This window comes from Protopterus annectens, chromosome 11.part0 (assembly GCF_019279795.1).
Source record: "Protopterus annectens isolate FY-2018-M chromosome 11.part0, PAN1.0, whole genome shotgun sequence".
In the NCBI taxonomy this organism is placed as follows: domain Eukaryota; kingdom Metazoa; phylum Chordata; order Ceratodontiformes; family Protopteridae; genus Protopterus; species Protopterus annectens.
In genome coordinates, this window is record NC_056745.1 from 1,542,629,089 (window position 1) to 1,542,643,436 (window position 14,348).

The window sequence follows — 14,348 nt, forward strand, 5'->3', positions numbered from 1 at the left end:
GCCCTAATGGCCAAAGTTGCAGAAGTGTATACCTTCTTACCCAATCTATCCAGCTCCCTGGAATCTCTATCAGAGAGGGTAGGGTTTTTAGCAGTAGGAGCCTTAATGCCCTTGGGTCCCTGTGAAATGGTCTCAGGATCCGCAGTAGGATTTTTAAAGAGGAACCTGTGAGAGTCAGGTACCCTACAATACCGATCAGGTTTTCTGGGAGCAAGAGGTAAAGTGTCAGGGGCCAGGCTAGATTCCGAGGAGGCATCATCTACAATGTCCAGTACAGGGGGGATAGCTAAAGGCCTGTGTTGAGGCAGGAGTACGAATTCCCTAAGCCTCTTTTTATAGTCAGAGTAATCCTGGCTTTCCCAGCGGAAATGCTCCCTAAGAGTATACAAGGTTTCACCAAAAGAGAAATCCTCTGGAGGGGAAGCAGAGGGAATGGAGTCCTCTGCATCAGAATCCTCATAGGCAGATCAGGGCAAATCCTGGTCATCAGAGAAAACAGAAATTTCAGAATCCTGATCAGAAGAATCAGAAGGAAAATAATTTATAGGTCTCTTAGAGGAAGAAGGGTGGCTTCCCCTGATTAGAGTAATAATGTCTTCAGCCATTCTTATTTGTTTTGTAGGCATAGGGGCCTGACCATGCGGTCTGGGCGTCAGTTTTCTGGGCATGGATCGAGTTTTAGGCCTTGAAGAAGAAGATGGCATTGGTTTAATATGCAAGTCAGTAGGCTTGAATACACCCTCAGAAGCTGGTGCTTGCACAGCGGCTCCGGACCCATCCACGGTAGAGACATCTGCAGGTTCCACGGTTGAAGAAGCATCTTGCGGCATACTGGACTCTGAATGGGTCTCAGTAGAGGCCTGCGAATGTGAAGTAGCGGGTATCAGGGGCTGCGAAAGCGCCTCATTGAGTACCGGCGAACTGGCGACTAGCTTAGGAGAAGTGTCATTGGCAGCTTTGGACCTATGCGGTCTGTCTCTGTCTTTATCTTTGCATTTTTTCGGAATGTCGGTAGTCGGGTGGCTTACCGAAGCCATTTCTGGATAATTGAACCGAGTAAAGTATTTAGATGCGAAAAGGAACCGACGACGAATAGTACGAGGTTTGAATAAGGCACAAAACTGACAGCGAGGTATGTTGTGGTCTGGGCCTAAGCAAGGAATGCAGTACGAATAAAAATCTTTATGAGGTATTTGCTTTCCACAAAAAATACAATTGTTAACTTTTACTGACATTGCTTTAGAGCAAGAAAAAGGATCCCCAACGGGGTACTTAGCTTAGTTGAAGACTAGGGATATGAAACTTGAAAACGAAAATTTCAGGAGTTGGCCGACAGGCACTTGCGAACTGCTTCTGCTTTGGGCACCGCACAGCAAGAAAGACTGATGTAATGGCGTTGGCTGCATGCTTTATACCCCTGACTACCTGACGTCATGGAAGATGAGACAGCAACCGATGCAGGACCCAAGACTTTGATAATCAGGCTGACTGAGGGCTACCTGCAAGCAGATAACCCAAATGTGATGACTGCAACAGTGAAACACGAAGAATGTACAGTTGTATACCTACCATAAATGTCGATGTTCGAGTGTATTCGCTGTTGCAGTCATTGTACTTGGGTTATCCTGCTGGTAGGCTATCCGCAGTCGGCCAGAATTCCAAAGTCTAGGTCCGGCGTCGGTTGCTGTCGCTTCTTTCCTGACGTCAGTGCGCCAGGGGTATAAAAGATGCAGCTGACGCCATTTTCTTCAGTTCTTCTTGCCCCAGATCTCAGGTGCCCCCAAATAGGAAGGCTGGAAACAATATGCCAAAAAGCATGCATGTACTAAAATAAACATTTCCTTCATCTACAAGCAAATACACCCACATAGGTTGTATAGAATTGAGAAGTACAGAAAAGTCCCAGCAAAGTAAAAGGGGGATGATGGGTGGGTAACCTGGACTGCAACAGTGAATACACTTGAACATCTACATTTATGGTAGGTACACAACTGAACTATGTTCATTGTGTTTCACTGTTGCAGTCATTACACTTGGGTTGAATCCCAAAGCTGAGGTTGGGTGGCTGGGCTTAAATAGGATTAGGAGAGGCTACCAGGCCCTGCAGAACTGCAGTGGCAAAGCCTGCTGTGGATTTAGAGCAGAGAGGTAAGTGGTAGTGCTTGGTGAAAGTGTGCACTGAACTCCAGGTTGCAGCCTCTAAAATGTCTTTGGTTGGTACTCCTCTGAGGAAGGCTGCTGAAGTGGCTGCTGCTCTGGTAGAATGTGGCCTAATGCCCTTAGGCACTGATTTGCCATGTTGTGAATAGCAGAAGCGAATGCAGTGTCCTATCCATTTTGAAATAGTCTGCTTTTAGATAGGCTTTCCTTGTGATCCTGCAGCATAAACTACAAACAGTTGCTCAGTTTTTCTGAAAGCTTTTGTTTTGTCCAAGTAGAATCATAGCTGTCTGTGTATGTCCAAAGCGTTTAGAAGTCTCTCCCCTTTATTCTGGGGATTTGGATAGAATGTTGGTAAATGAATGGTTTGGTTAAGAGCCACACTGGATACTACCTTTGGCATAAATGTTGGGTTTGTCCTTAGAGAGATCCTGTCCTGATGAAAAATGATGAAAGGTTCCACTGCCATTAATGCCTGTAACTCTGAGACTCTTTTTGCTGAAGTTATTGCTAGGAGCAGAGCAGTTTTCCATGATAATAATTTTATGTCAGCTGTATTGGCTGGCTCAAAAGGAGGCAGTGTGAGCTTTTCAAAAACAAAGTTGAGGTCCCAAGTAGGTATTGGTGCTCTGCTTGGGGGTCTTATGTTTTTTGCCCTCTGAGGTTACTGCCTTAGTAGTGGATGAGAAAAAAGAGGAGGTTCCGTATTGTAATGAGCTGAAATGGCAGAGGCATGGATCTTAATTGATGAGAAGGATAGGCCTTTGTCCAGCATCTTAGTTAGGTATTGTAAAATCTGAGGTATATTTGGAACAAGTGGTTCAAGTCCTTGTGCCTGGTTACAAGCACAGAATCTCTTCCATTTTTCTGCATAAGATTTCCTAGTGCTGGGCCTCCTGGCTTCTAAAATGACATCCATAACAGCTTTAGAGAGAGGTATGGTCTGAGTGGCTATATTATCTGCCATGCAGCCAGATTTAAGGTTCTGAGTTGACTGTGTAGAATCCGATTGTTTTGCTGAGTCAGAAGATGAGGAATTTGAGGTAAAGGCCAGGCTGGACCTCGAGACAAGCTCTTTAGGATTGGGTACCAGTGCTGGCGTGGTCAGTTTGGGGCAATCAGGATCATTTTTGGATTCTCTTGTCTGACTTTTAGGAGCACCTTGGGAAGAAGGGGCAGTGGAGGAAAGGCATAAACTGTCAGGGTTTTCCAGCTGAAAGATAGAGCATCCACTTTCCATGCTTGTGAGTGATAAGTTCTTGTGCAGAATCTCTGTAGTTGGCAGTTGTGAGGGGAGGCAAAAAGATCTATGTCTGGGCGTCCCCATTTCCTTGTTACCATGCTGAACACCTGTGGATTTAGTTTCCATTCGTGAGGATCCATGAGATTTCTGCTTAGTTCGTCTGTCAGTGTATTTTTCATTCCTAGCAGGAATTGTGCCTGCAGATGTACTTGATAGGCCAGTGCTGTGTTCCACAAAGTCATGGCTTGCCTGCAGAGGAGGTAGGAATGTATGCCCCCTTGCTTGTTTATGTACCACATAACTGTGGTATTGTCCGTCTTTATTAATAGTTGTCCTGGATGTAGTAGATCCTTGAAGGCTGTCAGGGCATTCTGTACAGCTAGCATCTCTTTTTGATTGATGTGAAGATGCATTTGTTCCTTGGGCCATGTGCCCTGAATACATTTTCCTGCCATGTGTGCCCCCCAGGCATAATCCGATGCATCTGTTGTTATTGTCTGCCTGGCTGTGGGTAAGGTGAAAGGCTGTCCCTTGTTGTGGTGACAGGCCAGTGCCCACCATCGAAACTCCTGTTCTAAGCAGGGAATTAAGAGTTATTATACCATGGGATGTTCGCAAAAGCCGATAAACGTGCACGCTGATTGGCTAATCCAACCAGCGTGCACATACTAAATCGTACAACAAATAACGGAAGAAGTCCGGTCGCGAAAATATCATGCTGCGGCGACAGCAAATAAACATAACCAAATGTAACACCAAAAACACCTAATAATTACACCTAATCACACAAAACTAACCAATTCCCTTATTACAGTCCTCAGTCCCTCACCTCTAACACTAATAAAATAAAATGTCATGCAGTCGCAAATACACCACACACACTACATAACCACCACTTATAATACAATAAAACCAATCATTCTGATAAAACCATTCACTCACCTATATTCCCTACAATAGCTATACACAAACAACTCCAAAAATGTGCACACTAAAAGGAAACACAGCACGCATCCCTCGCAAAGTCAAAAACACACACCATACCTAACTTCCACATCAGCATACACCTTCTAAAAGCGCATACAACACCACCATCTAGTGACTAATTATTAAAACTACATATTTTAAAAAAATTAATACAAATTAAAACTACACCACATTTCTAACATACCTATAAGTACTAAAACACTACACGTTATAAAGTTCTACACTGCTTAAACTATATTATACCAAGCACCACCTAGCCCTTTTGATTACATCCCTTCAAAAACCTGCACGAGCCCTGTTAAACAGAAACACTACAAACTCAGACAGGAAAAACCACCCAAACAAGAGACACCATAGATAGAAAATAATAAAAAAATGGAAGTAAACTTTGAACTAATAAGTGACTCTGAAATAGAAGAAATATTTAAGAACATACCACAAACCACAATGAAACCATCAACAAGCAAGGACATTCTCCAACCACAAGAACAGGAATTACTACAGCATAACATGGCCCTTATAGAAGACAACAGTGTGAGAAGCCATACTCTTCAGAAAGGTAAAAAAACATTAAAAGCCTATTCCACTCAGAAACGTAAAAGACATGCAGAAAAAACTCTTAAACAGATAGAAACACTAGAATTAGAAAAAGAAGAATTAAGTACAAGAAAACAAACACAGTGGGCTATAAACATATTTCAAAACTGGAAAAAAACAAAAAAACTACAACATAGACTTCCACACTATTACACCAGAAAAATTAAACACAATACTTAGAGAATTCTATGCTACAGTACGAAACACAAAAGGAGAAGAATACGTAATAAGTGCATTTGTATCCTTACGTGCAGGACTAAACAGATATATAAACAACCCACCATTAAATAGAAAGATTAACATCATAACAGATATATCTCTAACAAATGCAAATAACGTATTTAAGTCAGTAATTAAAAATTACAGAAGACAAGGAAAAGATACAGCAGAACACCACCAGCCACTCACAATGCAAGAAATAACACAACTGAGAAAAAGCCAAACACTTTCCCCAAACACAGCAGACGGACTAGTAAGAAAAGTATGGTTTGATATACAGTTACACTTTGCACGACGTGGGAATGAAGGAGTACGATACCTCACAGAAGACAGTTTTACAATAAACAAATATACAGATGGCACAGAATACGTAACAAAAAATTTTAACGAACATACAAAAAACCACAAAGAACATTATGATGTTACAAAACATTTGCTAAGAGGATACATGTTTGAAAACCGCACAGACCCTTTATGTCCTGTAAAAAGTTTCAAAAAATACTTACAAAAAAGGCCACCTAATACAAAACAACTGTTCCTCCACCCAAAAAAATATCCACAACATGTACTTGACAAAATGGATACATGGTACACAACACAACCAATGGGAAAAAACTATCTTGCAAACATGTTACCACAAATCTGCAAACAAGCAAATCTATCAAAGAGATACACAAACCACTCCTTAAGAGCAACAGCAGTAACATTACTGTCACAATCGGGGATGGAAGCAAGACAAATAATGAATGTGACAGGACATAAAAGTGAAACATCATTAAGATCGTATTATCAACCTTCAGTAGATGAATTTAAAACATGGGGAAAAATAATATCTGGAACACAAGAAACACCAAAAAATCCAATACATGAAGACAATATCAATAACACAACAGACAACGGACCAAGAAAAAAAAAAATGAAAGTCCATAACACAGAACATCCATACCCGGAAAATGAATCAGAAAAACCACAAGACAGACAACAGATTATAAACTATGGAACAATAAACGTCTACAACATAGAAACCCAACAAAATAAGTAAGTAAACTCTAAATTTATACTAAAACCATATATATATAAATATATAAATATATATATATATATATATATATATATATATATATATATATATATATATATAGATAGGATGCAATACATAAACATAAAATTAACTATAAACACAATTTCTCATTACAGATACTACACTAAGAAGAACTCAAGTCAACATATGAACATAGACAACCATCAAGGCAGAACCAATACAGAAATATAAAAGAAACTACAACAAGAAGACATACCAAAAGCTTTAAAACTATGAAGACATACCAAAAGCTTTACAACTATATCTACTAATACAATTCTTTCCTAACATTTCCTGAAAAATTAAAAAATAACATGTATTTAAATTAAAACAAAAATAAACAATAAACACAAACTGAAAGTGTGGACTATTTTATCAAAAAAAAAGTGGAAGAATACAAAGAAAAGCAAACAAAAACCTAAATAACAACAATACAAAGATAATACAAAACAAACTAACACCATAGTATAATAGCAATAACCCACTTCTGGGTGTGGGTAATGCTGGATTTACCAGTTGTCTTTGTTTGGTCCCTCGGGCTTCACCCTCGGGACCAAACCACGCCAACCGTGGGTAAATCCAGCATTACCCACACCCAGGCGTGGGTTATTGCTATATTATTGCTTCCAGGCTGTGGCAATGTTGAGTCCAAACACTTTTTACATACCATTGTAGTTTCCTCATATGCAGTCTTGCATATGGAATTAGTAGAATGCAGGATGCCATGAAGCCCAGGGCCTGCAGAATTTTTCTTGCAGGGAGCTGGGTCTTTGTTGCCATCATTTGAAAGTAATGAGTCAGTTGCCTTTGTTTGTCTGGCGTGGGATAAGCCATCTGGGCAGTTGTATTTAAGCTTGCACCCAGGAATATTATTTCTTGCGAGGGTACTAGTTTTGATTTATTTTTGTTTACTGTGTACCCTAGGCAAATTAGTAATCTTTTTACAAACACCAGATGCTTTAGTAGAATGTTCTTGCTCTCTGCTTGAATAAGGCAGCCGTCCAAGTAGGGATATATTTGAATTCCTTTTTGTCTGCAAAATGCAATTACTGGTGCCAGGCATTTTGTGAAGACCCTGGGTGCAGTAGATAAGCCAAATGGCAGTGCAAAGAATTGGTAATGCATTGAGCCAGCTATGAATCTGAGGTATCTTCTGCAAGATTGTCCGACTGGGACATGCAGGTATGCCTCTTTGAGGTCCAAAGTGACTAGCCAAGCCTTCTTGCCCAGCATGGGTAGAAGTTGCTGCAGTGTTAACACTTTGAATTTTGGAACATCCAGGACAGTATTTAGGCTTGACAGGTCCAGTATTGGTCTCCAGGCTTTGTCCTTTCTGGGTACCAGGAAAAGTCTTGAGTAAAATCCTTGTCCCTGTTCTTGCTGTGGTACTCTTTGAATAGCTCTCATGTCCATGAGAGCAGAAATTTATTTTTGTGCCTCTGCCCATTGGTTTTGTGGCAGGTCCGGCATACCTTTTGATTTTGGAAGGGCGTGAAAGTGGAACCTGTAACTCTGAGAAACAATATTCAGTACCCATTTGTCCTGGGTGATCATGTGTCAATTTTGTGAGAAAAGTGCTAGCTTTCCCCCTAAGGGTGCTGCCAAAAGGTAAGTGCTTGGCATTTGTACAGGGAATTCATTGGGACTGTTTCCTATAAGGTTGTGATTTGTCTTCTCCTCCTTTGGGGGCTGAAGCACCCCATTGTTTAGGTCTGTATGAGCCTTGGGGCTGAGATCTGCCTCTTGGGCGTCTGTATCTGCCTCTTTGTGGCCTGTCTGACACCGGAAAGGACCAATTTTTTGAAGGCCAGTTTCTGCTAAACCTAGGTGGTTGAACCTTTACGAAATCTTTTACTGTCTGCACTGATTTTGCTTTATCCTCCATTTTCTTTAACACCTCTTCTGTCTTAACACCAAACAAAGTATCATGCTGTAGTAGAGCATCCAATAATTTTACTTTAACTTGTTCAGGTAAACTTTGTTCTTTCAACCAAGCATGCCTTCGAATGACAGAGCCTGTAACTGCAGCTCTATAAGAAGCCTCTAATGAATCAAAACCACATTGCAGAGTATGCTTTCCCACTTGTTCAGCTGCATGCAATAAATCCTGCATTTCCTTGTTGTCAGGACATTCTGAGTTTGTAAGCATTTTCTGTTTTAACAAAGACATGAGGTACTGCTGATATTTAAGCATGTGAAATTGGCAGTTTAATGCCCTTACAGCTAAAGTAGCAGAAGTGTAAACTTTTTTCCCCCATCTATCCAGAGTTCTGGAATCAGAGGGGACAGGGTTTTTTGCAGTGGAAGCCTTAACCCCTTTGGGACCCTGTGAAATTGTTTCTGGGTCAGCAGCAAGGTTTTTATAAAGAAATTTATGAGAGTCTGGGACCCTGTAGTACCTGTCTGGCTTGACTGGTGCAGGGCGTAAAGAATCAGGACACAGACTGGATTCAGAGAGAACGTCTGGGACCCTGTAGTACCTGTCTGGCTTGACTGGTGCAGGGCGTAAAGAATCAGGACACAGACTGGATTCAGAGAGAACATCATCAACAATATCAAGCACAGGGGGGATAGCCAGGGGCCTGTGCTGAGGCAATAAAAGAAAGTCTCCGAGCCTTTTCTTGGATTCTGAATAATCCTGGCTCTCCCAATGGAAATGCTCCCTCATGGTGTGCAAGGTTTCCCCAAAAGAATAATCCTCAGGTGGTAGGTAAAAAACTTTTTTACACTGTGAAGGACACCAATGAGGAAGAGAAAAGGCAAACACTACTAAAAACTCCTCTTCTCGGCTTCTCTTTACTATAGGATTGTATATGAGAAAACTAATAGCTATGGATGTGAATACATTATATGAATGAAGCAACATTCAAGTAAACTTGCTAATCATATTCCTTTTACTCTAAAGAGAAGCACTGCTCCTTTAATTACAATGAAGGAAATTATACCTCTCTGCTAGCTGGCCTCCTTTTGGTTTGCAACAAGGGAGTGTCAGAGAACTAAATGAGGAATGGCTGTGATGCCTTATAAATACAAAAGCTGAACAGTCCTTTTTATACGATCTGAGGAAGGCTTATTTGCCGAAAGCGCTTATCGGAAGACTGAGGACTGCTTATTTTATGTTATATTCTTTTTATTAAAGTTTTGATTTTATTATTAAGTTTTACTGCCGTGGTGGACATCAGGAGTTTTTAGTAAAGAATAATCCTCAGGCGGAGAGGCTGAAGGTATAGATTCTTCAGCATCAGAGTCCTATACGGAGGGAAGGAATATCCCTGATCTGAAGAGGAATCAGAGGAAATAGAAACCTGGTCAGAGGAGTCATAGTCAGTGTCTTGCCTAGGCCTTTTATCAGGAGGGGGATGGGAACCCCTGATCAAAGTAATTAGGTCCTCGGCCATTTTAAGCATCTGTTTCTTTGGCATGGATGACTGTCCAGGAGAATGCTGTATTTATTTCCTTGTCTTTAATGGTGTTTTTGACTTTGCCTTGGCTGCTGTAGTGGACTTAATAGTAAGCTGTGAAGATCTGAAAATACCCTGAGAAGCCAATGCCTGCTCAGCGGCTCCAGACCCATCTGAGGGAATAGTTTCCGCAGGCCCAATACCTTGAGTTTCCAGAGGCCTAGGTGTCTCCACGTGGGAGTCGGATATGGCCTGTGGCTCTGAGGTAGCGGGTGTCAGGGGCTGCGAAAGCGCCTCACTGAAAACCGGCGACTGGCCTAGAAGAGGCTTCGTCGTCAGTTTTGGACCTCGGATGCCTGTCCTTTTCCTTGTCTTTGCGTTTTTTATGAATTCCGGTCATCGGTTGTTCTGACGGCATTATGTAGTTAAACATTCGGCCAAAGTAATGTAAAGCAAAATCAAACCGACGCTTAACAGTGCGTTTGTTGAATCTAGCACAAAACCGACAACTAGTGACGTCGTGGTCAGGACCTAGGCAAGGAATACAGTAAGAGTGAAAGTCCTTATGAGGTATTTGCTTCCCACAAGAAATACAATTGTTAACTTTTACTGACATCGGTCTGGAGCAAGAAAAAGTTTCCCCAACGGGGTACTTAGCTTTATTGAAGACTTCGGTTCTGAAATTCAATTTCGAAAATCTCAGGAGTCGGCCGACCGGCACTTGCGAACTGCTTTTGCTTCGGGCACCGCGCGGCAAGAAAAACTGAAGAAAATGGCATCGGCTGCATCTTATATACCCCTGGCGCACTGACGTCAGGGAAGAAGCGACAGCAACCAACGCCGGACCTAGACTTTGGAATTCTGGCCGACTGCGGGTAGCCTGCCAGCAGGATAACCCAAGTGTAATGACTGCAACAGTGAAACACGATGAACATCATCATAAAATACACCCCTGGGATTCCACCTGTGTCCCTGCTGGACAGGGGCTTTGGGTGCTGACTTGTCTAAACATGGTCTAAACTCTTGGCTAGGCTTATAAGGGCCTCAGGACCAATAGCCTAGTAACATCCTATGAAAATTTAAAGAAAAGCAAGATCCTTGACTTAACCAGTACACTGGTTAATGAAATGCACATTTTCACTCACCCTCTCGCTCTTTTTTGTTTTTTCCTCACACCAAGTCTTTAGAGGCGAAGTAGAACTTCAAGTGTATACATTCGTCATCCTAGACAACGAAAACAATTTTATGGCCAAAAGATTATGTTTTTCCTTAATATCACTTTTTTCCTACCTCAAAAATGACACATTTCACAACTTTGCCATATTTTTCACATTCTTCTTTTGTTTCTGCTTCAAGGTCATCATCCACCTCTCCAGAGCCCACCATGTTCTAGAGGGAAAAGAAAATAAATAGAGTCAGTTCAGTTCACACTGGGGTTAGAAACACAATAACAAAAGTACAATAATCACACAAAACTAAATCTATTTGGGATTAAAAAGTTTAAGACAGGACAGCATTACTTTATTTTTTATTTGTATTTATTTTACATTTGTTGACCAGGCTAGTCCAGCTGGATATTTGTCCATTTTCAGTGGAGGCCCAGGGAGAAAAGCTCCACAAGCAGCAAAAAAGCAAGAGTAATGGTAATTACAATAGACACTGGTACATTACAATGGTATGTACAACAGACATTGGTACATTACAATGGTAATTACAATAGACACTGGTACATTACAATGGTAATTACAATAGACACTGGTACGTTACAATGGTAATTACAATAGACATTGGTACATTACAACGGTAATTACAATAGACATTGGTACATTACAACGGTAATTACAATAGACATTGGTACATTACAATGGTAATTACAATAGACATTGGTACATTACAATGGTAATTACAATAGACATTGGTACATTACAACGGTAATTACAATAGACATTGGTACATTACAGTGGTAATTACAATAGACATTGGTACAAACTGCAGTGGTGGTGCTGCGGTAGCGTTGTCGCCTCACAGTAAGACGCTATCCGGTTCGATTCTCAGCTAAAGCGTCTTCTGCGTGGAGACATGCGTGAATGGGTGTACCTTCGTTGAAGGTTGTGCGTCAGGGCTGGCGACTCGGCACATAAAAATCTACTGCCAATCATTAGCGGACCGGAGTTCCGCTGTGGCGACCCCTAACTGGGAAAAGCCGAAAGACACAACAACAACAACAACATTACAATGGTAATTACAATAGACATTGGTACATTACAATGGTATTTACAATAGACATTGGTACATTACAATGGTAATTACAATAGGCATTGGTACATTACAATGGTAATTACAATAGACATTGGTACATTACAATGGTATTTACAATAGACATTGGTACATTACAATGGTAATTACAATAGACATTGGTACATTACAATGGTATGTACAACAGACATTGGTACACTACAATGGTAATTACAATAGACATTGGTATATTACAATGGTAATTACAATAGACATTGGTACATTGCAATGATTAGTTACAAATTGCCTAAGTACGAATTAGCATTCCAGTAGGGAATACCTGACATGAACACACCTTTATTTAATTTATATTTAAGAGACACTATAGATTCTAAAGTCACACATAAGTTTCAAAGGAAGACAGTAGTGTTAATTGGTTTGGACATTCCTAGGCAAAGAACAAGGTTACAGTTTTACTATTCAGTCTAACAAGAGTAGTTATTTGATGTCATTTTTCTGTGTATACATATTTACATGAGGAAAAAATCCTCTGAAAGGTTCCACACAGTAATATCAGAGTGTTAGCACAAGATAATGCTCAAAGAGGGTTAGAGTCAGAGGTGTCGGGGAAAGCATAGGTGGTTAGTCTGGGTTAACACAGGGGCATAGCCAGAATGATTTAAGGTAGGGTTTGAGTTTGCTTTTAAATAGGTAAACTGAGGATAGGGAGGTTAGTTGACATGGGAAGCTGTTCCAGGTTTTACCCACTGTATTAGAGAACAGAGTGTCACCAGCTGAATTACTGGATTTAACTATGTGTACAAGTAGTTTGTCAGATGAGCGTAGGGTTTTGAGATTGCTATAGGGGTGATTAGGGAAGTAAGTATGGGTGTATTGTTGGGATGATGCAGGATCTTATGGGCTACAATTAGTTGTTTGAAAAGTATAAGATTTGGCAATTCTAACCATCCTAGCTGATTTAGATTGCCACAGTAATGGGTTCTATAGGAGGACCAAGCTGCAAATCTGGCGATAGTATTGTAGGAGGAGGAGGAGAGTTTGCTCAGATTGCTTTTGCTTATTTTGGTATAGATCGGGGAGGAATAGAGTAGGGTATGGTGACCCTAGCTGGAGGAGTCAGAAAGGATTTGATCCTGTAGATGGAACGTAGTTTCTTATTGACTGTTTTTATGGTGTTGTTAATGTGTGGTTCATAAGACAGGTTATTATCTATTAGTACTCCGAGAAGTTTAGTGGTTTGCTTGGGAGCTATTATAGTACCACTATTTGAAGTGACAGTAAAGTTAAGTGGGGAGGTTCTGCGGGTGGGGGTGAATAGTAACATTTTAGTTTTTTGGGGGTTTAAGATAAGATGCCTATGTAGGAGCCAATTTTCAACTGTGCTAAGGGTCTTTTGGGTTAGTGACTGTAGTTCTGATGGGGAATTAGCAGAGCATATGAGTGTGGAGTCATCCGCGTAATGGATACAGACAGCTTGTGGAATAACTGAATGGAGATCATTAGTAAAGATGGAGAAGAGTAAAGGGCCCAGAATGGATCCTTGAGGGACACCTAGGGTGACTGGGAGGTGGGAAGATAAGGAATTATCCCATAGTACAGCCTGTTGCCTATTATCTAAATATGACTGGAACCACTGTATAGCAGGAGCATCCACTGACAAGTTTTTAAGTGTGTTTATGAGGAGGTTGTGGTTAACTATGTCAAATGCTTTTGACAGATCTATAAAAAGGGCTGAGGATAGAGTGTCATTGTTGATAGAGTGTCATTGTTGCAATTGCTTTTAATGCAGTCAGTAAAGGATAAGAGAGCAGAGTGGTGCTGTGAAATGGTACAAACCCATATTGACAGGTGGCTAGTAAATTGTTCTCAAGTAGGTGGGTTAGCAGTTGTAAATGAGTACATTTCTCCATTATTTTTGCCAAAGGGAATAGTATGGCAATGGGCCTATAGTTAGAAAACTTACTGGAGTTACCACCTTTGTGCAGGGGGATGATGTGAGAGATTTTCCAAATTAAGAGGATGGTTCCTTCAGAAATAGTTCTGTTAATGAGGATGGATACGGGGTGAGCTATGACCTTTGCTGCTTTTTGCAGGTATTTATGCAGGTAGTAGATCTGCAGAGAGTGTGATGGGTTTAAGTTTCTGAAGGAGGTTACAGATAAGGGATGTGGTCACAGGCTGAAGATGAAATGGGGGGGGGGTTATTGGTAGATGTTGTGGTAGGGCAAGTGGTACTACGGGATAGTTGGTTGGGGAGGGATAGAATTGTTTCAGTGAAAAATGTGTTAAATGAGTTGGCTATTTGGATGGGATTGTAGTGATCAGAACCTGAGGCAGTAGGTGTTGCAGAGGATCCCGGGTGTAGGAGATTGCTAATGTCTAGCCAGAATTTTTGAGGATTATT

General features: G+C 41.0%; 1 protein-coding gene across 2 annotated transcripts in view; it reads right to left on the minus strand.

Moving 5' to 3' along the window:
* Positions 1-14,348, minus strand: part of RBM17 (RNA binding motif protein 17) — a 639,512-nt gene that overhangs the window by 68,194 nt on the left and 556,970 nt on the right. For both annotated transcript variants that reach the window (XM_044088811.1, XM_044088812.1), the window contains exon 10: positions 10,979-11,077. In XM_044088811.1, the coding sequence (XP_043944746.1) occupies positions 10,979-11,077 (99 nt within the window). The remainder of the gene's footprint in view (positions 1-10,978; positions 11,078-14,348) is intronic.